This window comes from Schistocerca cancellata, chromosome 3, assembly GCF_023864275.1.
Source record: "Schistocerca cancellata isolate TAMUIC-IGC-003103 chromosome 3, iqSchCanc2.1, whole genome shotgun sequence".
In the NCBI taxonomy this organism is placed as follows: domain Eukaryota; kingdom Metazoa; phylum Arthropoda; class Insecta; order Orthoptera; family Acrididae; genus Schistocerca; species Schistocerca cancellata.
Genome location: NC_064628.1, coordinates 942,858,375 through 942,884,581, shown reverse-complemented (window position 1 = coordinate 942,884,581; position 26,207 = coordinate 942,858,375). Strand labels below are relative to the sequence as shown.

General features: G+C 46.2%; 1 protein-coding gene across 1 annotated transcript in view; it reads right to left on the bottom strand.

The window, feature by feature from the left end:
• LOC126176669 (homeobox even-skipped homolog protein 2-like) overlaps nucleotides 1-11,903 on the bottom strand; it is an 85,488-nt gene extending 73,585 nt beyond the window's left edge. Inside the window, exons 1-2 of the mRNA XM_049923828.1 lie at nucleotides 11,884-11,903; nucleotides 5,036-5,189 (exon numbers count right to left, since the gene is read on the bottom strand). Coding sequence (XP_049779785.1) covers nucleotides 5,036-5,189; nucleotides 11,884-11,903 — 174 coding nt within the window. The remainder of the gene's footprint in view (nucleotides 1-5,035; nucleotides 5,190-11,883) is intronic.
• Nucleotides 11,904-26,207: the final 14,304 nt, after the last annotated feature.

The window sequence follows — 26,207 nt, the reverse complement described above, 5'->3', positions numbered from 1 at the left end:
ACGGTCTCTTCGACATCTTCCAGCGGGTTGATGTACTAATAGTTAGGTAGAGTACCCTCCGCTACGAAAACTTGTCCTACAGTTTTCTTCTTCCCGCCATTCTCCCAGGGTCAGCTTTTTAAACTTCCGATACAGATCTTCTTTGTGCCTTATTTCCCATCTTCCAGTTTCTGTATTTCATACATTCCTTAAAATATCCCCCCCTCCCAAATGTACGGATGCGCTTTCCACTGTCTGTGTGTACTTTCTCATGTCTCACAATAACACAATGTAAACGGTCGCACTAGTGACACGTATAGTTGTGTCTTGCTTTCGTGAGATGCAATACGTTACATGTGTAGAGGGTTTACACTGTAGTACACCTGCTTAGCACTTTGATATTCTTTGCCAATTATCCTTTTCTATATCACTTTTATCCGACAATATTGACTTAGGTAGAGGATAACAATTATTCTACTATACGAAAAAACCTAATTAGTTACAAACTCCGGCGTGCACACACTTCATTCAACATGCAAATTCGGATTTAGGTTCTGACATGTTCGGTATGCCTGCCATCAATGGCCATGATGTGGCGAAGACAAATAGCGAAATTCTGCATTACCCGCCGAAGTCTCGGAACATCGATACTGTCGATGACCTCCAGAATGGCTGGTTCCAGCAGCTCAGCATTGGCTTCTGGGTTATTGCTGTACACCTTGTCTTTAATGTAGCCCAACGAAAAGGAGACGCACGTGTTTAGATAAGGAGAATATCTCGGCCAATGGAGGCCCATGCTAGTGGCCTCTGGGTACCCCAGTCGACAAAGTGCTCCTCCAGGACATAAAACACTCTTCTGCTTCGATGGAGTCGTGTTCCGTCTTGCAAGAACCACATCTTGTCGAAATCAGGGTCAATTTGGGTAATAGGAATGAATCATATTCAGCCAGGGTGGCCGAGCGGTTCTAGGCGCTACAGTCTGGAACCGCGCGACCGCTACGGTCGCAGTTTCGAATCCTGCCTCGGGCATGGGTGTGTGTGATGTCCTTAGGTTAGTTAGGTTTAAGTAGTTCTAAGTTCTAGGGGACTGATGACCTCGGAAGTTAAGTCCCATAGTGCTCAGAGTCATTTGAACCGTTTTTGAACCAAACCATATTCACATCAAAGTCCTGTTCGTTAATTATGTGGACAAGAGTGTTGGCGGAACAAAACCGCTGTTTCGTGTCCCTGGGGCTTATTGGCCGATGGGTTTGAATTTTGTATGGGAAGAGACGCAGGTCTTCAACAACAATTTGTCGCAGTGTCTCCCGGTTGATTCCCACCTCTTGTGCAGCTCGTCCGATCGGTTTCCTAGGGCTGATTTGAAACACAGCGCTTGTCTTCTCGATGTTTTCATGCGTTTTACTCTTTTTGGACGACCGACATTGCCAACACTGTCATCACGAAACTACCCGGTTCTCTCAAATTTGCGAATGAAATTCTTGATTGTCAACACACCTGGACCGGTTGTCTTCAGCTTGAACTCGGTCGCAAACTTCCTTTGAGGCGCAATTGGGCTGTTATTGCTTCACTAACGCTGTACCGCGATCTTCTCACGTGCAAATGGCCGACAAGAACAAGCCGCGTGCGCATGCGCACACCAATACCCGCCGTGCCCGTGCGGTTTCAACGTCCTAACGCAAACTATTGGAGAAGTCATGATTTCATTTGATGTAGTTGAATAACTGTCACCCTTTATATTTGAAGCCGTAAGACGTCAAAACGCGATGAATCATTTGTAATCACCATGTACTAAGGTCTACATTTCTCGTTTGTCAGCTAAGTGGACTATTGAGCCACGTTGGGTTTTTTTTTGTTTTTCTTTTATTTTTTGTTTTTTTTTTTGTTTTTTGTTTTAGGGAGCACAACTACAATGGTCATTAGCGTCCAGACTAAATTATGAATGTACTGCGAGGCACAATGTTAAAACAGCAACTAAAAAGGACAACACTATAAAAGGCACATTAACAGGCAAGGGATTAAAAGAAAACAGTATAATCAGATGTCCTTAGACAGGTGTGTCAAGTGAATAAAACGAAGAACGCGAGCAGCTGCTCCTGGGTCGTCCGCTAAAATTTCATCCAGAGTACATGGCAGGAGAAGATCAATGCGCAGTGTATTAAAATTCGGACAGGACGTTAAAATGTGGCGTACCGTCAGCAATTGCCCACATGGGCAGAACGGCGCCGGCGTAGCCGTCAGCAGATGGCGTTGGCTAAACCGGCAGTGTGCAATCCGTAACCGAGCCAAAACGACCAATCGCATTGCCACAGCGATAAAATGCGCTGACACATGACCATGCTAAAATCAGATGAAGGCACACAACAAGAAGGTGTCCGAAGCTGGAGGACTGCAGCCTTGGCCGCGGCATCTGCAGCTTTGTTCCCAGGGATACCGACATGGCCAGGAACCCACATAAAGGTAACCGGAGAACCGTCGTCCGCCAGCTGCTGAAGAGAGCGTTGGATCCGGTGCACGAAAGGGTGAACCGGATACGGATCACTGAGGCTCTGGATGGCGCTCAGGGAATCAGAGCAGATGACATAAGCAGAATGTCGGCGGCGGCGGATGTAAAGAACAGCCTGGTAGAGGGCAAATGGCTCAGCTGTGAAGACCGAACAATGGCCATGGCTCCGGTATTTGAAACTGTGTGCCCCGACAATAAAAGAACACCCGACACCGTCATTGGCCTTAGAGCCATCTGTATAAATGAAGATCGTATTAATGAATTTCGAACGAAGTTCGACAAACCACGAGAGGTATACCGAAGCTGGGGTAACCTCCTTTGGGAGCGAGCTGAGGTCAAGGTGAACTCGAACCTGAGCCTGGGCCTAGTTGGCGTTTGGCTCTCGCCCACTCTAAAGGTTGCAGGGAGTGGAAAATCAAGTTGCTGAAGGAGGCGACGAAAGCGAACTCCAGGGGGAGCAGGGCAGATACATACAACCCGTATTGACGGTCGAGACAGTCGTCAAAAAAGGAACGATAAGACGGGTGGTCGGGCATTGACAATAGCCGACAGGAATACCGACAAAGCAGTATATCGCGCCGGTAGGTTAGTGGCAATTCACCGGCTTCAGCATGAAGACTCTCGACGGGACTCGTATAGAACGCTCCGATCGCAAGACGTAAACCCCGATGTTGTATAGAGTTGAGGCGGCGTAAGATGGACGGCCGTGCAGAAGAGTATACAAAGCTCCCATAATCCAGCTGTCAGTGGACAATGGACCGATATAGGCGAAGTAGGACGGTTCGATCCGCTCCCCACGACGTACTGCTGAGAACACGGAGGACATTTAGGGAACAGGTACAACGGGAAGCCAAATATGACACACGTGGAGACCAGATAAGTTTCCTGTCAAATGTAAGACCTAAACATTTTGTTGTCTCCACGAATGGGAGAGCAACGGGACCGAGATGTAAGGGCGGTGGGAGAAACTCTTTGTAGCACCAGAAGCTGATACAGACTGTCATCAGGGCAGAAAAACGGAAGCCATTGGCGACACACCAGGAGTAAAGACGGTCAAGACAATGATGAAGACAGCGCTCGTTGAATGCATAAAGGTGAAAGACAGAAGGATTTCGTATAGGGATGGGGGATCCGCCCTTGAACTAATTCATAGAGTTGAATCTTTCAAAGGAGTGAACAATCAGTGATTCAGAAAAAAAGAATGGTAGCTCCAAACGTTTCCCACGGCAGAGAGAGAGAGAGAGAGAGAGAGAGAGAGAGAGAGACGGAGCATATCAGCAGCGCCTCTGCTGGTCAGAGCACAGTGCACGCCACACAACACAGCCAGCGCCGGCCTCTGCCCTGCTTCTACCTTGGCTGCCTGCATTGCGCAGTGCCCCATTGGATTTTGTGTTTCACATATGCCGTGCCGTCTCTGTGCGTTGTCTGCCGCGTGCAGTGTCTGGCGCAGCTTAACTTCGCATCGCACTCTGTCGGCGATCGTTTCAGTCGCACGTCCTGCCCTCTGGGCAGTTGATGCGAGCAACAGGACAGAGAGCCACCTAGCGGATAACATAGGAACTACTTGCAACAACCTGCTCGCAAGGGAACGGACGATTTGTCTCGGAGCGGGTGAGTTCACCGCTCCTCCCACCCTCGGAACTCGCCCGCTCAACGCTCACCCCTCTGTCTCGACTCTAGCCAGAGCGCTGAGCAAAGCGACTCAGGTGTCACTGTGGTCTCTGCGGTCTCAGCTCACGCAGTAATACAGCTCGCAGCTCGACCTGCTCGACTCAGCGCCTCTGCATCGGAGTTCGTCCCTACTGGATATTGTTCTTCGTAGTAATACCGCTATGTGTATTACATTATTATGTTATGTATACATCAATTGTTTTTATTTTATTTTTATTTGTTTAAACTAATTAGATTAGGTTCCTGATGACTCCTCTTACTATAGGATTTTTATTATGGACACTCGAATTTACGCTTTAATTACGAGCGAACTGATAAACGTATCGCAAAATGTGATACACCAATATTTTCCTTGTCTTATTCTGCGTAAGGCTATATGCAGCACTTTCGTTTTACAGTCAAATTTATATTTTTTTTTCTTATTCTGGTACGGATTTTGCGATTTTAGGCGTCTTCGGAAGGAAATGTTCACTTTAAAAATATATGGCTTGCGATGTATTTGTATGAGGTTAATGAAATTTTAATACATTATAGCCAAATATATTGTTAATGTAAATCTCAAGTTACAACATTTTCTGATCACCCAAAAAACCACGATAGTGCAAAATAAATCAATAATCAAAAACTTTGTCATATCGTGGAAATTTCAATAAACAATACAAAATTCTTACTCATTATCTGTGTTACTTCAAAATAGGATCAAATAAGATCAAAATACAGGTATAGTACTGGAATAAACCAAGTTTAAAGGGCAATGTGCCTTCCATTTATTTTCTATTGTAAATGAGTGGTGAGTCATGAAAAAGAGCTAATTCATTTCAGGGAGTGAACAGTTCTGATCCAATCTCTGAAAAGAACAGTTTTGCCCATCTCTAGTACCAGAGCGCTCTGGGGCGAGGGCAGTGAAAAGGCAGCCGGCCGCGTGTCTGCCGACAGCCGCGGGCGGCGCTGCTGAGCCAACAGCAGGGGCTGCGCCGCGCCACGCCGCGGCGGACAACAGTGGCCGCAATTAGCCCGCCGGCTGGCGCCGTGTCTGCACAGTGCCGTGCTGCCTGCTGCCTACATATTGCACGGCTCGAGCCAACACGCCGGCGGTTTCTCACCTCGCAGCCGGGGCACACGGTCTCGACAACTACTGCATTTCTCGCATTCAGGTGTGAACGCGTGACTACTGTTGATACATTTTAGAAACAGCGACACGTTTTTTAAGCAATCATTTTATCATCTAATCGCAAAATGGAGGAAGATGCACAGCACACAGGCACCTGAAGCGCGAACGGATGTACAGTGTCGTTCGAATTTAAGGGGGGTAGGACGTCAAACGGGACGGCTTGGAGCAGAGGAGACACCACAGGACATTTTAATTTCCACTGTCTATACTTTTAAAAATAAATACATAAAACTTTGTCAGAATGACCAGAAAGGATTCAGGATTTACACTTATAGTGGTGGAAGTTCAAAAATATAAGAAAATAATATTTTTTTTTTACATTTGTATTTCATCTTTTTTTCACTTACCGTTGGCTGCATTTGTTGCTGTAGATACACTTTTCTTCATAAGTAAGGGAGATTCTTCTACGAATTTTGCACAGAATACAAACCATACTTACAGGTGTATGAAACTCTAGAATTTTCCAAATCTATTAAAAACTGTGGTAAAAATTGAGATAATTAAGTAAAAAATTTGAGTTTTTTCTAAACATGAAGTTTAAAATATAACAGCACATTCATTTTTTCATAAATTAAATAATTTCTAGAGTTTCATACAGCTGTAAGTATGGTTTGTATGCTGTGCAAAATTCTTCGAAGAATCTCTCTTACTTATGAAGAAACGTGTACCTATAACAACAAACGCAGCCAATAGAAGTGAAAAAATGATGAACTTTCACACGTAAAAAATATATTATTTTGTTATGTTTTTGAGCTTCCACTGCTATGATTGTGAAACCTGAATCCTTCCTGGTCATGGTGACAAAGTTTTATGAATTTATTCGTAAAAGTGTAGACAGTGGAAATTAAAATGTCCTGTGGTGTCTCTCCTGCTCCAAGACGGCCCCTTTCACGTCCTACCCCCCTAAAAGCAACAAACCATAATCTCCCCATCCTGTGTATGAATCACGATATAATCATACAAACTCTCAACAGATATCCGTGCGATTGCGTTCTGCATGATAGACGGCATTTCGGTCAACGGAAAACAACGCCTACGATGATGTCAGGGCACGTGTCACACGGAGTGGTGTCTGTCGGGTGGTCGCACATCCACAATCGCTGTGTACAGTCACGGACGGTGCAGTATGGCACAGAGAAGACGGCTACCAGACTCTCTGTGGTCGACGGCCACAGGAAGAATGGAACCAGGACAGTGTAATATTTGTGGCTTAGTCAGCCATCATATTAGGCTCCAAGAAGCTGTTCCAGAGTAGTGGAGATGCAAGAAGTATATACACTCCTGGAAATGGAAAAAAGAACACATTGACACCGGTGTGTCAGACCCACCATACTTGCTCCGGACACTGCGAGAGGGCTGTACAAGCAATGATCACACGCACGGCACAGCGGACACACCAGGAACCGCGGTGTTGGCCGTCGAATGGCGCTAGCTGCGCAGCATTTGTGCACCGCCGCCGTCAGCGTCAGCCAGTTTGCCGTGCCATACGGAGCTCCATCGCAGTCTTTAACACTGGTAGCATGCCGCGACAGCGTGGACGTGAACCGTATGTGCTGTTGACGGACTTTGAGCGAGGGCGTATAATGGGCATGCGGGAGGCCGGGTGGACGTACCGCCGAATTGCTCAACACGTGGGGCGTGAGGTCTCCACAGTACATCGATGTTGTCGCCAGTGGTCGGCGGAAGGTGCACGTGCCCGTCGACCTGGGACCGGACCGCAGCGACGCACGGATGCACGCCAAGACCGTAGGATCCTACGCAGTGCCGTAGGGGACCGCACCGCCACTTCCCAGCAAATTAGGGACACTGTTGCTCCTGGGGTATCGGCGAGGACCATTCGCAACCGTCTCCATGAAGCTGGGCTACGGTCCCGCACCCCGTTAGGCCGTCTTCCGCTCACGCCCCAACATCGTGCAAACCGCCTCCAGTGGTGTCGCGACAGGCGTGAATGGAGGGACGAATGGAGACGTGTCGTCTTCAGCGATGAGAGTTGCTTCTGCCTTGGTGCCAATGATGGTCGTATGCGTGTTTGGCGCCGTGCAGGTGAGCGCCACAATCAGGACTGCATACGACCGAGGCACACAGGGCCAACACCCGGCATCATGGTGTGGGGAGCGATCTCCTACACTGGCCGTACACCACTGGTGATCGTCGAGGGGACACTGAATAGTGCACGGTACATCCAAACCGTCATCGAACCCATCGTTCTACCATTCCTAGACCGGCAAGGGAACTTGCTGTTCCAACAGGACAATGCACGTCTGCATGTATCCCGTGCCACCCAACGTGCTCTAGAAGGTGTAAGTCAACTACCCTGGCCAGCAAGATCTCCGGATCTGTCTCCCATTGAGCATGTTTGGGACTGGATGAAGCGTCGTCTCACGCGGTCTGCACGTCCAGCACGAACGCTGGTCCAACTGAGGCGCCAGGTGGAAATGGCATGGCAAGCCGTTCCACAGGACTATATCCAGCATCTCTACGATCGTCTCCATGGGAGAATAGCAGCCTGCATTGCTGCGAAAGGTGGATATACACTGTACTAGTGCCGACATTGTGCATGCTCTGTTGCCTATGTCTATGTGCCTGTGGTTCTGTCAGTGTGATCATGTGATGTATCTGACCCCAGGAATGTGTCAATAAAGTTTCCCCTTCCTGGGACAATGAATTCACGGTGTTCTTATTTCAATTTCCAGGAGTGTAGAGGGCGAAATGTGGTGTGAGGTACCTGTGACAGATGTTAGATTCGGTACCATTCACGTGGGAAAGACCGCCTGCATAATGCTACTGCTCTGTGATTGGCTGCTGTGTTCGGAGCAAGGGCGACAAAAATTTTAAGTATAGTTATTATTATTAGTTAAACTACTCATTGGAATGACTTCACTTTTTAATATAAATATTTTTCAACAGCCGACTATCAGTCATTTTAGAATTATTTAAAAAAATTTAAATCAAAAACAAAAGACTGACGAAACTGCAGACGAAGCACTTCGGAAGCGTTCGGGTGACGACTTTTCTGGTATGGCGCGCGAAGTGTTTCGGGCCGTTCGTCACTCTGGATTAGGCAGTCGAGAAGAACAGACTTGTTGTCTGTTGTAGGATGTGTTTCCAATTTTTATTTAAGTTCCTGTTCGTCACTCTGGATGAGGCAGTCGAGATATACAGTCATGTTGTCTGTGGCAGGATGTGTTTGCCAGTATTCAGTATTAAAAGATTCGCTCCGGTAGTCATGAGGCACAGTCACGTGCCGCAAATAGTGTAAAGATACATTTTCGTAAACATTGTGTTTGATCATGTACTTTGCTGTATTAGAAGGTGTTGTATTAAGATCACGTAGTCTTCTTGTGTGGCTATATTAAAATACGCAAGTGGCATCCCAAAGAAGTGATACATTGTTTCAGAACAGCATCTCGCTAAAAGTCAAAATGGTTCAAATGGCTCTGAGCACTATGGGACTTAACATCTCAGGTCATCAGTCCCCTAGAACTTAGAACTACTTAAACCTAACTAACCTAAGGACATTACACACACCCATGTCCGAGGCAGGATTCGAACCTGCGACCGTAGCAGTCGCGCAGTTCCGGACTGAAGCGCCTAGAACCGCTCGGCCACCGCGGCCGGCCGCTAAAAGTCAGTTTCAGCCTCAAGATACAGAACCTACGACCTGCGAGCTGTTTTCTGCGCTGGGGACATCAACTTGAAGACAGCAGGTTAGTGAACTGTAACAGAACATTCGTATTCCACACAGTGCAGTGGAAACACTAGGCGCCTCACGCATACTGCATGCACAGAACAAATGTGCTCAGTGCCACGTCATCTGCAGTAATGCAGAGGAGGTAAAGGAGGATGATCGTTATTAACACCTACAATCAATTCATTCTTCCTTTCTTGCCGTATCAGTCGAAAATTCCTATGACCTGATGGTTTAATCTGAATCGTTCTGTTGTTTCGCGGATGTGGCGGCACTTAAAGAGATGGAAACTGTATCAGAAAGTCCACGACAGGGCCGACCACGTTTAACATCAGAAAGAGAAGACCGTTATTTGGCTGTAAGGGCGCGGCGGTAACGCATTAGCACTGCACGCCTGCTGCCGTCTGACCTAGCAGCATCCACAGCACGTGCTGTGTCGAGATAAACAGTGTAGAGAAGGCTTCGAAAGGATGCCCTCTATTGTCCGAGAGCTGTTGCATGTGTGCCTCTGACGCGTTTTCACAAAAGGGAAAGTCGTCAATATGCCAGCTGGATAGTCGAACAGTGGGCCACATGTTCTTTTCACAGATGAGTCCCGATTTGGTACGGAGAGTGAGTCTCGACGGTTTCGCTTCTGGAGGGAATCTAGAACATGATTTCGGGACCCGAACATTTTGGGGAGAGGCCGACTATGTTAACCACACGGACACCTCTTCACGAAATTATGCGGGCGAATCGGAAAGGTTTAACTGCTGTCTTGCGACCTCAGGTAAGGTTGTTGCGAGGTGCTGTGCACTCAGACTTCGTACTGATAGGCGATAATGTTCGGACTCATACACCACGAGTGGGTGACGTTTTCTTGGAAACGAAATGTAATACAGGCGTGGGGTGGCTCTCCCAATTTGAATCCCATAGAGCATGTTTGGGATGCACTTGGGAGACGGGTTGCATCACGTCAGCATCCACCAACCACCCTCCAAGACTTGCGTGCGGCGCCATTGGAAGAATGGGCGTTATTGCCTCAACATGAGTTTCGCAGCATACTCCGTCGGTGTCAGGTCTGTATTCCTGCCAGGGACCGTCAAACTCCATAGTGAGCACATTAACCAGTTGTCGGAATGTTTGTGCAAATCCGTTATGTTCGAGAAGACGAAGAACACTTTCGTCTACTGTTATACATGTTTCAGTTGAATACGCTCTGTATTCTTTACATTGTTTCTACTTTGCTATCACCTGTTTATACTGTTTGTGACGAAATAAACGCAAGCTTATAAAATTCTCGTTTGTTTCTTTAGTTTTGGACACCAGTGTAGAAATTATGGAATGAAGGAGAAATAGTAGCAGCTTTTACCTGTCAGATACGGTGTGCGTACAGAGGAAGAGCGGATGTAAAAAGAGCCACACTTGGAGGAGAAGACTGAGCGAGGAGGAATGTGCACTAGCTGATCGAGGGTATCCGGACGCCTAGAGAGACCGACACAAGCATTCAAGTAACGCAACATTTGAGACTATCTGGGTAACAAATAACGTAGTATGTGGCTGTTGATATACTTTCCGGGATGTGAGGTCGTGGTCCAAGAACGTTTCTGCTCCTTACGTTTCGTCCAGAACTGCGCTGGACTTCGACTGAGTCAGTCGGCAAGACTCAGCGGAGCAGCGCCTCTGAGGAAGTCCAGCGCAGTTCTGGACGAAACGTAAGGAGCAGAAAAGTTCTTGGACCACGACCTCACATCCCGGAAAGTATATCAACAGCCATGTCACCCGGTCGTGAAAGCCTTCATTCTACAACGTAGTATGTGTTCAGTAGCGTTGAATTTGTAAACGTATTAACATTAGCGTTGTGTGCGTCAGAAACTATATTCAAAATTTCGTAATCTGTCACACAATCTATGCTATATTTATCCTGTGATCCCACTTACAGGACGACATAAATTTTCGTAAGTACCCGACCGAGTAGAGATACACATGTTTGGACGCATGTTTTTCGACCTCCCCACAGAACCGTTGTATTCGTAACGTCCCTCGCAAGTCGCTTGCAGCTGTGGTGTACTCGTGAGCGTTCACAAGTGAAATGGCGCCTAAAGATAAGGAGACAACGGTAGATGAGAGACGTAATTAGTCCGTAGAAAGAACAGAAATCCATCTCCGTAATCGCCGGTGCATTGTGCAACCAACAAAAGCAAAATTACGGCGTTCTCCATCATTCAGCGCTTTAAACAGGCTAATAGTGTCATGAATAAGCCCAGATGTGGCGCTGCTTCTAAACTTACTACTAGAGGCAGGAGGCAAAAATAAAAATGGCAAACGATAATCCAATGGTGGCGGCTTCAGAGACTAAAGGAAATCTTGAGCAACATTCTGCCACTGTGGTTCACACAAGGAAAGTTGAACCGGTTTTGAAGAGCGCCGATTACAACGCCCATATTACTAGCAGGAAACCATACGTCAACCGTGTGAATCAAAATAGTTCAAATGGCTCTGAGCAGTATTGGACTTAACATCTCAGGTCATCAGTCCCCTAGAACTCAGAACTACTTAAACCTAACTAACCTAAGGACATCACACACTTGCATAACCGAGGCAGGATTCGAACCTGCGACCGTAGTGGTCGCGCGTTTCCAGACTGAAGCACCTAGAACCGCTCGGCCACACTGGCAAGCCGCGTGAATCACAAAACGGGTTTAGAATGTATTAACTAGTACAAGGTTTGTTCAAAGAATTCCGGAATTTTCTCCACAAAATTTTTCTACGCTTACCTTTTACTTGTGGTTCATGGTGTTGGTTCCTGGTATCATGTCCTAGTTCATGAACCACGGGCAGCGTATGAGTGGCCAAGTAAGTGGTCCTGACAGTCGGGATACCAGTTACTTTGGAATAAGGCTGGGCATCTCGGACATATTCCGAGTCGTGGCCACCTTTGTGCTCAGACGGCAAAGACTACCAAATCCACCGCTTAGTCCCTCAACTGTTAAGGGTAAAACTCAATGGGACCCGGGGCAAGTAAGGCTAGCAACCTGCTTCCCTGGCACTTTAAATATGATGCTGGCAACAATCAGAGCAAAATGCCTCGGACCTTTGGAGGTGACGCAGTCTCACCTCTAATTGACAAACCAGGGACTCCTAAGATACGACTCGGCAAAAGAATGGTAACGAGACGGGGGGCTACTCTTGGAAGAAGACAGAGCTGGCAGAGGCTGCAAGTAAGATGGGGCTGGACGTTTTAGCTGTTAGTGACATTCAGGTAAGGGGTGAGAAAGAAGAGGAAGTGGGAGGATACAAGGTCTACCTGTCAGGAGTCAAAGCAGGAATAGCACAATGGGGTGTAGGGCTTTTCATCAGGAAAGAAATGGAACCCAGCGTAGTTGCAATAAGGTATGTAAACGAACGACTGATGTGGATAGCTTTGACAGTGTCTAGCAAGAAAATTACGATTGTGTCAGTATATTCGCATTTTGAAGGGACAGATCAATATAAGATGGATAGTTTTTATGACGCACTCAGTGATGTAGTTGTTAGAGTAAAGGACAAGGACAGTGTTCTGCTCATGGGTGATTTTAACGCCAGGATTGGAAATCGAACAGAAGGGTATGAAAAGGTTATGGGTAAATTTGGAGAGGATATGGAGGCCAACAGGAACGGGAAACAACTCTTGGATTTCTGTGCCAGTATGGGCTTAGTAATCACAAACTCCTTTTTTAAACATAAGAACATTCACCGGTATACTTGGGAAGGCAGGGGAACTAGGTCTTTCATTGATTATATAATAACAGATCAGGAATTCAGGAAGGCTGTGAGGGACACACGGGTATTCAGGGGATTCTTTGATGACACTGATCACTATTTAATCTGCAGTGAAATTGGTAGTGTGAGGCCGAAAGTGCAGGAGGTCAGGTCCATGTGTAGGAGGATAAGAGTGGAGAAACTTCAGGATAAGGAAATCAGACACAAGTACATAACAGTGATCTCAGAAAGGTACCAGTTAGCTGAATGTAGTCAATTGCAGTCACTGGAAAAGGAATGGTTCAAATGGTTCAAATGACTCGGAGCACTATGCGACTTAACTTCTGAGGTCATCAGTCGCCTAGAACTTAGAACTAATTAAACCTAACTAACCTAAGGACATCACACACATCCATGCCTTAGGCAGGATTCGAACCTGCGACCGTAGCGCTCGCTCGGTTCCAGACTGTAGCGCCTAGAACCGCACGGCCACACCGGCCGGCTGGAAAAGGAATGGACAAGGTACAGGGACACAGTACTAGAAGTGGCCAAAGAACGTCTTGGAACAGTAGTGTGCAAAGGTAGGATGAAGCAAACAGCTTGGTGGAATGACACAGTCAAGGCAGCCTGCAAAAGGAAAAAGAAGGCATACCAAAAATGGCTACATACTAGAACTCAGGTAGACAGAGAAAGTTATGTTGAAGAAAGAAACATAGGCAAACAGATAATTACAGCATCCAAGAAGACTTTGGAAACAGGTTGGAGACCTTGGGTCAAGCTGCTGGAAAACCATTCTGGAGTGTAATTAGCAGTCTTCGAAATGGAGGTAAGAAGGAAACGACAAGTATTTTGGACAGGTCAGGAAAACTGCTGGTGAATCCTGTTGAAGCCTTGGGCAGATGGAAGGAATAATTTGAAGAGTTGCTCAATGTAGGTGAAAATACGATCAGTAATGTTTCAGATTTCGATGTACAATGGGACAGGAAAGATGATGGAAATAGGATCACATTTGAGGAAGTGGAGAAAATGGTCAATAAATTGCAGTGCAATAAAGTGGCTGGGGTGGATGAAATTAAGTCGGAATTCATCAAATACAGTGGAATGTCAGGTCTTAAATGACTACACAGGATAATTGAAATGGCCTGGGAGTCGGGACAGGTTCCATCAGACTGGACGAAAGCAGTAATCACACCAATTTTGAAACATGGACACAGAAAAGATTGTAACAACTACAGAGGTAGCTCTTTGATCAGCGTTGTGGGTAAAATCTTCTCAGGTATTGTTGAAAGGAAAGTGCGAGTATTAGTTGAGGACAAATTGGATGAAAATCAGTGCGGGTTTAGGCCTCTTAGAGGTTGTCAGGACCAGATCTTTAGCTTACGGCAAACAATGGAGAAGTGTTACGAGTAGAAGAGGGAATTGTATCTATGTTTTATAGATCTAGAAAAGGCATATGACCGGGTTCCTAGGAGGAAGCTATTGTCTGTTCTATGTGATTATGGAATAGGAGGCAAAATTTTGCAAGCAATTAAAGTTCTTTACATGGATAGTCAGGCAGCAGTTAGAGTTGACGGTAAATTGAGTCCATGGTTCAGAGTAGTTTTAGGGGTAAGACAAGGCTGCAACCTGTCTCCACTGTTTTTCATATTTTTTGTGGATCATATGTTGAAAACAATAGACTGGCTGGGTGAGATTAAGATAGGTGAACACAAAATAAGCAGTCTCGCGTATGCGGATGACTTAGTTATGATGGCAGATTCTATTGAAAGTTTGCAAAGTAATATTTCAGAGCTAGATCAGAAATGTAAGGACCATGGTATGAAGATTAGCATCTCCAAAACGAAAGTAATGTCAGTGGGAAAGAGATATAAACGGATTGAGTGCCAAATAAGAGGAACAAAGTTAGAACAAGTGGTCGGTTTCAAGTACTTAGGATGCATATTCTCACAGGATGGCAACATAGTGAAAGAACTGGAAGCGAGGTGTAGCAAAGCTAATGCAGTGAGCGCTCAGTTACGATCTACTCTCTTCTGCAAGAAGGAAGTCAGTACCAAGACTAAGTTATGGAAACAATGACAGGAGGGTGTCCACAATGAGGAAATCAAAGAAAAACTGGGAATGAATTCTATAGATGTAGCAGTCAGGGCGAGCAGGCTTCGATGGTGGGGTCATGTTACACGCATGGGAGAAGCAAGGTTACCCAAGAGACTCATGGATTCAGCAGTAGAGGGTAGGAGGAGTCGGGGCAGACCGAGGAGAAGGTACCTGGATTCGGTTAAGAATGATTTTGAAGTAATTGGCTTAACATCAGAAGAGGCACCAATGTTAGCACTGAATAGGGGATCATGGAGGAATTTTATAAGGGGGACTATGCTCCAGACTGAACGCTGAAAGGCATAATCAGTCTTAAATGATGATGATGATACCTTTTACTTATTGTGCATGTGCTCCTTCGAAATATCCTCCTCCACATTTGGTACACCGCTTCCAACGCCGTCCTCTCTTCCGGAAGCAGTCTCGGTACGCCTCTTACTGGATCGTGCGAAGAGCCGTCTGCGAAGTTTCTTTTATCTCGCCTACTGTTGCAAATTTTCGTCCTTTCAACGGGGTTTCAAGCTTTGTAAATTAAAAAAATGCCCACCGGAGCCAGGTCTGGAGAGTACAGAGGACGAGGCAGCAGAGTGGTTTCGGTTTTTTTACAATAGTCGCGCACCAACAGGGATGAATATGGGGGTGCGTTATCGTGAGGCAAGAGCCAGGAAGTGTCTCGCCAAATTTCATGCTCTTTTCTTCTGACATTTTCTCGCAGGCGTCCCAATAGTACGATCGATTAACACTGTGTCCCTGTGGCACGAATTCACCAGCATGGCTTTGACATTTATCCTAACCTAATGAGCTTTCTTTGATCTTGGACAACCTTCGTAGAAAGGAGATGATACCGAAATATTAGCTGTTTTCTGTTCGGATACTTACGTCCAGATATAAACAAGCTATTATCGTTCTCACAGCTAGCGGAAATATGGTTCGATCGCTTTTCGTAAGGGTACATGGATAGTGGAAGACTAAACTTTATTGTTTTAAGCCCACTATTTCTGCATAACTACAGAAATAATAGAATTAGTATACCATGTGTTTATACTCCAACGCTTATATTGGCCACTGTATTAGTGAACATTGATATGGGGTGCGTGCATTATTCGTCTTTATAACTGCCTGAACGCCGCTGGGGATCGAAGAACTGGAACCGGACACAGCGAGGAGACAGTGGCCGACAGGCCCAAGGCGTCAACGGTGAGTCGCCGAAAACTACGAAAGGCAGCAACAGCGGTAGATGAACGACAAGAGCCGTCCGGGATTAGCCGAGCGGTCTGGGGCGCTGCAGTCATGGACTGTGCGGCTGGTCCCGGCGGAGGTTCGAGTCCTCCCTCGAGCGTCGGTGTGTGTGTTTGTCCTTAGGATAATTTAGGTTAAGTAGTGTGTAAGCTTAGGGACTGATGACCTTAGCAGTTAAGTCCCATAAGATTTCACACACATTTGAACATTTTGAACGACAAGACAACATGAGAGAATGACAAGTCTTGAGTGTAAACCTGATCAACAGCCTAGACGTTGCAGTATCTGGAAGCAAGCAACGCTGCGTGCAAGTAACGACACGTAAGCGCAATCGGAACAGGACTGAGCTCCGGGCCCCGGGCCCCTGTTCCAGTGTCTATAAAGAGGCGACTGAAATTAGGTTGGCTGATAATTTAATCAACAGAGACAATGCGTTTCCTCTTAGCAAGACCTGGAATCCTGTATTATCTCGGATCAAAACTGAACGTTCTTCGGTGCGGCCTTGATTGCGATATATCGTTGCCGGCAGTGTTTCACTAAGGGCGGCGCCACCACCTCCCTGTTTTGGAAGGCAGAAACCGTGATGGGCGGCGCATGCGCCGTGTACTGAACGGTGGCCTATACAGGACGTCGATTTGCAACCTGGCGTCAGTTCTCAGCGGGACTCATCAGGAAAAGAAGCATTTTCCTGAAGATGGCGACCAGTTGGATCGCCGAAATATCGAGTCAAGTTGATTTTAGGATCCGGTAGCAAACCCGAAGAGACTTTCAAGACTATTGGTAAGATGTCTGAAAGACTGTAAAGGAATTGCAGAATAGCCGACACCGGAGAAGGTAGTGACGTTGGACGCTGCGGTCTGGATCTAGATCGACATTCCAATTCATCGAGAATACTTTCAATTGGGGTTCCGGTAGGCTCACTTGGTAGGCCAGACTATTTCAGGAACGTTATTGTCGACAAATCATTGTCATACAGACGCTCCTTTACGGCGTGGTGCGTTGTCATGTTGACAAAAAAGTAGTCGCTGTCTACAAACTGTTCCTCTGCCATATGCGAAAGACAATACTGTAAAATGTGTTTATATCCTACCGTATTTAGCATTTTCTTAAGCGCAATAAGCGGACCACGCTCTAACCGCGAACACTCCCATACCGTAATGCCAGTTCCTCTGTACTTTGCTCTTAGCACAACAAACGATGACAGGTAACGTTCAGGAATTCGCCAAACCCAACACTTCCCTTTCCACAAGGCATAACGTGACTCATTACTGCAAATCACTCGTTTCCAGTAATCACCGTCCAGTGGAATTGCTCTTCACATAACCTCAAACATCGCTTAGCATTTACTAAATATAAGTGTGGATTATGGAAAGCTAATAACCACCTCATTCCATTGAGAGATTCCAGGGCACTCTTACTTCTGATTCGGCGTTATGCCACTTCATGTTCTTAGGGAAGATGATCTTTATTGCGATTTGACTTCATACATCATGATGAAATCGTGGGCAGTAGTTAATGCTCTTGCTTGCATGCTCTAGGGAAGGAATAACGGTAAGCTTTACCTGCGTTTGCCGGCCGAAGTGGCCAAGCGGTTCTAGGCGCTACAGTCTGGAGCCGCGCGACCGCTACGGTCGCAGATTCGAATCCTGCTTCGGGCATGGATGTGTGTGATGTCCTTAGGTTAGATAGGTTTAAGTAGTTCTCAGTTCTAGGGGACTCATCACCACAGCAGTTAAGACCCATAGTGCTCAGAGCCATTTGAACCATTCACCTGCGTTTAAAGAAACAGGATGCCGATTTAAACGACTGCAGTAAAAGCGCGGCGACTGTTGGCCGAGGAAAACGCGTTTTTTCTATGGAACCTAGGTAGATGCATTTCCATGGAACCTAGGAAGATGCATTTCTGGGTGGCCGAGTTCCGCAGTCTCATTGTGCAAACATCTTGTTTGGCCCCGGTCGGTTGGCATTTGCATCCAGGTAGACTGACTAGCGCCGAGAAGTCGCCGCTGCAATGGCCATCGCGTTGTAGACCAGCAATGCGATCTGCATTCAAGTTCTAAGGCCTCCGAGTTTTTTTCTAATTAACTACTCACCCGAAATCGATGAAACTGGCGTTACTTCTCGACGTAATCGCCCTGCAGACGTACACATTTTTCACAACGCTGACGCCATGATTCCATGGCAGCGGCGAAGGCTTCTTTAGGAGTCTCTTTTGACCACTGGAAAATCGCTGAGGCAATAGCAGCACGGCTGGTGAATGTGCGGTCACGGAGAGTGTCTTTCATTGTTGGAAAAAGCCAAAAGTCACTAGGAGCCAGGTCAGGTGAGTAGGGAGCATGAGGAATCACTTCAAAGTTGTTATCATGAAGAAACTGTTGCGTAACGTTAGCTCGATGTGCGGGTGGGTTGTCTTGGTGAAACAGCACACGCGCAGCCCTTCCCGGACGTTTTTGTTGCAGTGCAGGGAGGAATTTGTTCTTCAAAACGTTTTCGTAGGATGCACCTGTTACTGTAGTGCCCTTTGGAACGCAGTGGGTGAGGATTTCACTCTCGCTGTCCCAGAACATGGACACCATCATTTTTTCAGCACTGGCGGTTACTCGAAATTTTTTTGGTGGCGGTGAATCTGTGTGCTTCCATTGAGCTGACTGGCGCTTCGTTTCTGGATTGAAAAATGGCATCCACGTCTCATCCATTGTCACAACCGACGAAAAGAAAGTCTCATTCATGCTGTCGTTGCGCGTCAACATTGCTTGGAAACATGCCACATGGGCAGCCATGTGGTCGTCCGTCAGCATTCGTGGCGCCCACCTGGATGACACTTTTCCCATTTTCAGGTCGTCATGCAGGATTGTGTGCACAGAACCCACAGAAATGCCAACTCTGGAGGCGATCTGTTCAACAGTCATTCGGCGATCCCCCAAAACAATTCTCTCCACTTTCTCGATCATGTCGTCAGACCGGCTTGTGCGAGCCCGAGGTTGTTTCGGTTTGTTGTCACACGATGTTTGGCCTTCATTAAACTGTCGCACCCATGAACGCACTTTCGACACATCCATAACTCCAGCACCACATGTCTCCTTCAACTGTCGATGAATTTCAATTGGTTTCACATCATGCAAATTCAGAAAACGAATGATTGCACGCTGTTCAAGTAAGGATAACGTCGCCATTTTAAGTATGTAAAACAGTTTTCATTCTCGCCGCTGGCGGTAAAATTCCATCTGCTGTACGGTGCTGCCATCTCTGGGACGTACTGACAATGAACACGGCCTCATTTTAAAACAATGTGCATGTTTATATGTCTTTCCAGTCCGGAGAAAAAAAATCGGAGGCCTTAGAACTTGAATGCACCTCGTAAAGCAGAGGATGTGCCTTTGTTAGGTAGGAAGCCGACGAGACAACTGTGAGCGTTCTGCGAATTTCCGTGGGACAGGTCTCTGGCGCCCAGATGTCTAGAGTCTGTTACAAAACATATTTGTGAAAGCACGAGGCTTTTAGCGAGTTTATAACCGTTCTTTGGAAACTTCGGAATGGACACAGCAGGGGAGATAATAAACTTTTTATGGAGGGGTCATGTTGTTAGCAAAAGACACGGCGTAAATGCGTGGGAAAGAGGGAACGAAGCTGAATCTTTTTTCCTTTTCTGCCAATTAACTTTAAACTCTCTGATTGGTCAAATCGGTGTATGCAGAGCAAGGGACGCTCTCCAAGCTTCGAATGCCACGTCCCAGCTCATGATTGGCTTGTGCTGAAGTGGGGGAAGTCTAAGATGTAAATAGGCTTTTGCTACCGAGCTGAGGAGGAAAGCGGACAGAAAGAGAAGATTACTCTTGTACTGGCACTTCGCTAGTAAAGAACAGCAGGTCTATACCTAAACGGTGAGACTTTCGTCCTTTGCTAGTGTGCCACTTAGAGTCTGTGCCAGTCACTTTCTGAACTGTCAGAGGTACTGCTTCTAGCATCACACATACAATGAGTGATTCGTGGGTGTACTTATTCGTCTTGAGTTGGCCATTTAAACATTTGACAAGTTCCGTCACACACAGTCGTTACATGGAGTCAGATTGGTTTCGCAGACCAGCAAATGGGTTCACCTGCACACTGGAATTCACCGGGGTGGCAGAGGCTCCTTGGGGAAGTACCTGCGTTCTGAATTAACCAAACACGAGACCACATACTTGCATTCTTCGGGCGCGCACCATTAATAACAGATTGCGGCCACCCATGACTTCAGTCACTGAACGTATCGTGGTGTGACGCCCTGACCGTTAGAAGCGTAAAGTATTTGCTGCTATAGCGTAGGGCTCCGATTTATATTTCTCAGCACCCTGTTCTTTCGAACCATATATATATATATATATATATATATATATATATGGAATAGTATAGATGCTTGATGGTGGTGTAGTTTTTGCGCCATAGACCAGATTCACGTGTGTGAAGTCAGATAGAGCGATTAGTGTTCTGGTTAGTGTCGTGTTTCGATCCCCAGCTGATCACTTTGTCCACCATAGACCGCATATTAGTGAAAGCGTTTGTGAAATGAAATTGGTTGTGTAACGTTTCTTTAGTATTTTTGTCTTGTGATGTTAAGAAAGAATAAATCTATTGTCATTTAGATCGCAACTTTCCCCTGTGTTCTGATTAACAATACCTTGCCATTTTTATTAAAGTCCATATTCTAAAAGAGAGTAGCAAGCTTGCATCATTTCTTCAACTTCCTGCGCAAAGTAACTGTTCTAGGTGGACCGCAGCTAGTTCTTTGGAAGTCACAAGTGATTCCTTGCGCTGATTTCATGCTGTTTCTGACAGCCACTTTCCCCAACGCTGGACGTCCCTGTTCACCTGGTCTTTGTTTAGCTGTCGTTGTTGTTTCATGTTTCCATTTCACACTCACATTAGCAGCAGTCGACTTCGGCAGCACTAGAAGGATTAAAATGTTCCTGAAGGATGTGTTACTCGGGTGACTTCCAGTGACTTGTCCACGTTCTGCGTCACTGATCCCTCGTGGCAGACACTCTGTGCTGTCACTGTTTCTCTACTGGCGACGCGGCACTCGCCCACGCCTGACTTAACACTGGCAGGTGTCCGGATACTTTTGATTACATGGTGTACATTAGGGTTGTTCCCATTTTTCGAGTTACAATTTTCCTTTGTGCTATCCATAATTTGGTTCCACCGCTCGAAAAGAATGACACGTGTGTAATTCGGCTGCATAGGAATAAGGGAAGCTTTGCTGGCGTCTATACTTGGAAAAAAAAAAAAAAAAAGAACGGAAAATCACATAAAATGGTATTTACTATTTATCTCAAAAATATAACACAAAATAGCTAATTAATTAATTAATCTCAACTTCATTATTGTATTTATTGTTTTAACTGTAATAAATTAATGTATAACGCTACGAAATATAATGTTGGGGAAGCAAATATTGGCCCCTCCCGCCGGAGGTTCGAGTGCTCCCTCGGGCATGGGTGTGTGCGCTGTTCATATCATAAGTTAGTTTACGTAGTGTGTTAAGTGTAGGGACCGATGACCTTAGCAGTTTGGTACCTTAGGAATTCACCCACATTTGAACGTTTTGAAGCAAATATGAGAAAAAAAAATTCTTTCACCAATCGTAATTGTTCGGTAAAGTCTCTTTTTTATGCCAGTTATGCTGGTCACGAAAGGTCATTGACTTTTCTGTCTCTGTCTCTGTCTCTCTCTCTCTCTTTTTCTCTCTGTCTCTCCCTCTCCCTCTCTCTCTCTCTCTCTCTCTCTCTCTCTCTCACACACACACACACACACACACAGTAACGGTATACATTCAGAAATTCTTCTGTGGAGCAGAAGAAGGAGTTGTTAAGCAGATTTGATTGTGTTTAGATAATACTACCATCTGTTAGATTTTTCACATCACTAATGCCACGAGGAGGACCCGGCTTCGATTCCCGGCCGGTACTGCCACGGACGTTTCCCTGGAGGGAGGACTAGTACGGTGTCCAATCAGTCTCCTGAGGCCAACTGAGAAGCTGCTAGAGCGATCAGTAGCGCTTCCACGTCAAGAAAACCGAAAACGACCGACAGAACGGTGTGCTGACCGCGCACGTGTCCCTCCGTACCGCATCCACTGACGTCACTGGCAGAGGACGACACGGCGGTCGGTGGGACTCGACTGGCCCGTCTAAGGCCGTAGCGCGGATCTTTACTCTTTTACTTGTGTCACAGTAAGACGAAGTTGTGGACAGTGTACGTCAGTCCTCAGTGTAGTGTTATGTTTATAAATGTAACTGTTATTTTGCAATTGGCAGCAATTTTTCGCAACATAAGGCATAAGGAAGTAAAACGTTCTGAGAGGCTGTATGACCGTATCTTTGAAGTCCGGTCTATGTGCTCGTATGCAGAAGACATTGTCTTCCTCAACAAACTACCTCACAGTACAGTGCTGCAAGTCATTATGAATGCATATCGGAAAACCAAGTCTGCTTTTTAACATTTTCTTTACCTCCGGTAACGAAAATGTTTCTGAGCTGAAGACACTGGAAAAGATCTGGTTGCGTCGGTTATTCTCTTACTCTGGGGGATCATTATGAACAACGCTCATTGCCGGCTGGCTGCAGTGTTTTCACTACAGAGCTGGTCTCCATCTCTCGCGTCCTAGAGCATATCCGCTCCTGCTCCGGTGAGTCCTTCGTTATCTGTAGTGAATCCCTGAGCGGTTTACGGGCTATCGACCAGTGTTTTCCTCGCTCTCGTCTGTTGATGGCTATCCGGGAGTCCCTCCATACTCTTGCCCGTTGTAGCCGCTCCGTCGTTTTTCTGTGGACCCCGGGTCATGTCGGCATCCCGGGTAATGAACGTGTTGACACGCTGGCCAAACAGGCTGTCGGTGCAGCGGCCTTGGACATTGGCGTTTCGGAGGGTGATCTCAGGTCGGTTTTGCGGCAGAATGTACTTGGTACCTGGGGTGATGAATGGCGCACGCTGCGTTCACCCAACAAACTTAGAGCCATCAAGGAGGCTACCAGTGCGTGGCGCTCCTCCTTGCCGGTCTCTCGCAAGGACTCTGTTGTTGTCTGCCGGCTGCGCATTGGACACACCTGGATGACGCACAGTTATTAATTGCGCCGCGAGGAGCCACCTTTATGTCGCTGCGGGTCAGCTTGACTGTGGTCCACATCTTGTTGGACTGCCCGCTTTTAGCTCCGCTCAGGCAGGCGTTTGCGCTGCCTGATACGCACTTTTGTCGGATAAAATTACAATGGCAGGTTTAGTTTTGAGTTTTTTCGTGCATGGGGTTTTTATCGCTTGATCTAAGTGTTTATCCTTTTTTTGTGTTGAGTCTGGCCTTTAGTCTAAGGTTTTAGATAGTGGTTTTTAGTGTGTCACTTGGTGGTTGGCTTTTCCTTTTTGCTTTCATCGTCTGCCAACCACTGTCACACTCTGTGTGATTTTAATTCCTTTTGTCTGGTATCTGTCTGTGCCTTTCTTGGCCTGTGTCGTCCCTTGTCATCTCCGTTGTTTGTTTTTATTCTGTGTGGGTGTTTAAAGTTCGTGGAAAAAGGGACCGATGGCCCTTCTAGTCTGGTCCCTTCAGTCCCACAAACCAACCAACCAATACACGGGACAGGGATATCTGGAACAAGCTGAGGAGGTCCGCTACCAAGAGAAACGCAGTCTGCACTTATGTTTTCAGGAAATCCAACATACAGCAATGAGCCAAAGCATTATGATGACCTGTTTAATAGCGTGTTTTTCCACTTTTCAAACACAGTGCAGCAGCGAGTCTGCTTGCCATGGGTTCTATAAGTGCGTCATATGTTTACTGAACGATGTGGCACCAGATGTCTACTGACAGCTCACTACATTCCAGCTAATCACGGCATAGTGTTCCAATAGGTACAGATCAAGTACATTTGCTAGCCAAGACACCAGTGTGAGTTCACTATAATGCCTGTCAAACCACTGTAGCACCAATCTCACCTAGCAACACGGACAGTTTCCTGCTGGAAGATGCCAGCGCCGCAGGGGGAGACTTCAAGCGTGAAGCGATGCAGGTGGTCTGCAATAATGTTCACGTAATTCACTGCCTGGCATGATGCCGTCGACTACCACCACAGATCCCATGGAAGTCCAACTCAGTGTACCCACAGCATAATTCTGCACTCACCGGCCTGAATCTGTAGCGCGGTGCAAGTTCAAAGCAGCAATTCGCCTGGAGAACGGCGTGTAAGAACCCACTGATCGACCTGGAGTAAGAAGAAACGCGATTTATTGGACAGGTGACACGTTCCTATTGACCCGCGTTGCAGACCCAGTGATGCTGTGCCCACTGCAATCATCCCTGAAGATGTCGTTGCCTCAAGACAGGAGCACTCAGAAGTCGTGTGATGTTAAGCTCAATGTTCAACAATGGCCTTTGAACGCTGTGCTCCGAAACACTTGTGCCTCCACAAGTACTGTACTCTGTCGTCAGATCCGCCGTAGACCGCTGCTTATACTGGATTACACGTGGGGGATGCTCCGACCACTACGTTTCGTGATGAGTCGCGGACATCCAGTACCATACGACCTGTGCGTTATTCCAACAGCCTTCAACCATTTTCCAAAGGTGCTCACGACAGTAGTATTCAAACCGCAGACCAGCTTCACCGTTTAAAAGATCCTGTCACTTGTCGCCAACACCACCAGGAGGTATTCAACCTCGCGGTGAGCAGTGGTCGTAATGTTTTGGTTTTTCAGTGTGTGCTAGCTGTTTGCTCTTATGTGGACCTCGCAAGAAAGATGATGACATTACTTTCCGTCCTAGCATCATCACACCTGCGAAGATGTAGCTTCTACGTTATCGTCAGCGATGCAGGTTAATGGCGTTACATGTATCCTGAACTTTGCAGATCTGAATAAGTTAGCGTGCTTATAAGCTATACTTCATGTGCAACATGAGCAGCTGCGATGAATTTTACGGTTTAACAGCAAGGAGCAAACACGTCACACTACCAGTGCAAGCAAAGAGAGCGTAGATAGTGCGTGAGTTACTTCAGTAGACTTTAGCGTAAACAGCGTAAAATACGAATGTAATTTTTGCTTCTTACTTGCTTTCCTTTATAAGTGAGCCATTGAACTCACGTGGAGGGGTTGTTACTGGTATAGCGAAGTAGTCGGCGTAACGAAATGCAGAGAAAGAAAACGAATGCTCAGGCCTCTTCCGGAAGTAATTCTCCAGGAAACAATCTAATATCCCCTAACAGAGCGCGGTCTTAAGCATTTTGTGGAAGAGCAATAACGTTGAACTCCGGAATACACTGCTCAGAAATGGAGCAACCGCTGCTGCCTGTTACTGCCAAATATCTTCAACGCCTTACTATCCTAATTTCATAAAAACCCATTGGGAAAATTCGTGCAAAGTTGCCGCAATAAAATAACACACGTTTCTTTCGTCTACTCTGAAAACAGACAAGTGGTGCATATATCAATACTACCGTTGTTACAAAACAGATGAAAGCGCCCGAAGCAAGTCCCACTCGGAATGCTTCTAAATTCTTACTAGATACTCGTCAGAACATACTGGTGATATTATCTTCTTTCGGAACGACAATTTCTCGCAGATTCCTTGAACAGACAACAGTCCTAACCGACTTCTAGAGAGAACTGTTGACATCCTTGTAACTCTTCTCAAATATGCACGCTTATCACCTTTCATTACTCACCTGTACCCGTAGTAGCATTCTACTGTAAACTAAAGAGTCCGGAAGTAGTAAACAACAGCGAGCAAAAAGATTAATGTTGCACAGCACCAACAACGAGTTTAGCAAAACACACTCGCGTTCTTCACACATGACATCCTACGTTTTCTGTACGTAGATTCGGCGAGTCTTCTGCCTTTCGAAAAACTTAGAAAAATATTGCATTCGAGAGAGGAAAAGGCTGTAGATACGGTAATACTATCTAGTAGCCTACGCAACATTTGAAATTAAACTACGAATGGCAGTGAAATAAAACTACTGGAGAATTGCTTGAACAGGTATTACTTATGGAATGGGTATTGGAAAAATGTGAGGATTAAGTTTAGAAAGGGGAATTATTGAGCTGTGTTTGATTATTTAATATTGCACTCACTGAACATTAAATGACCAAACACAGCCCTCTACGTTCCC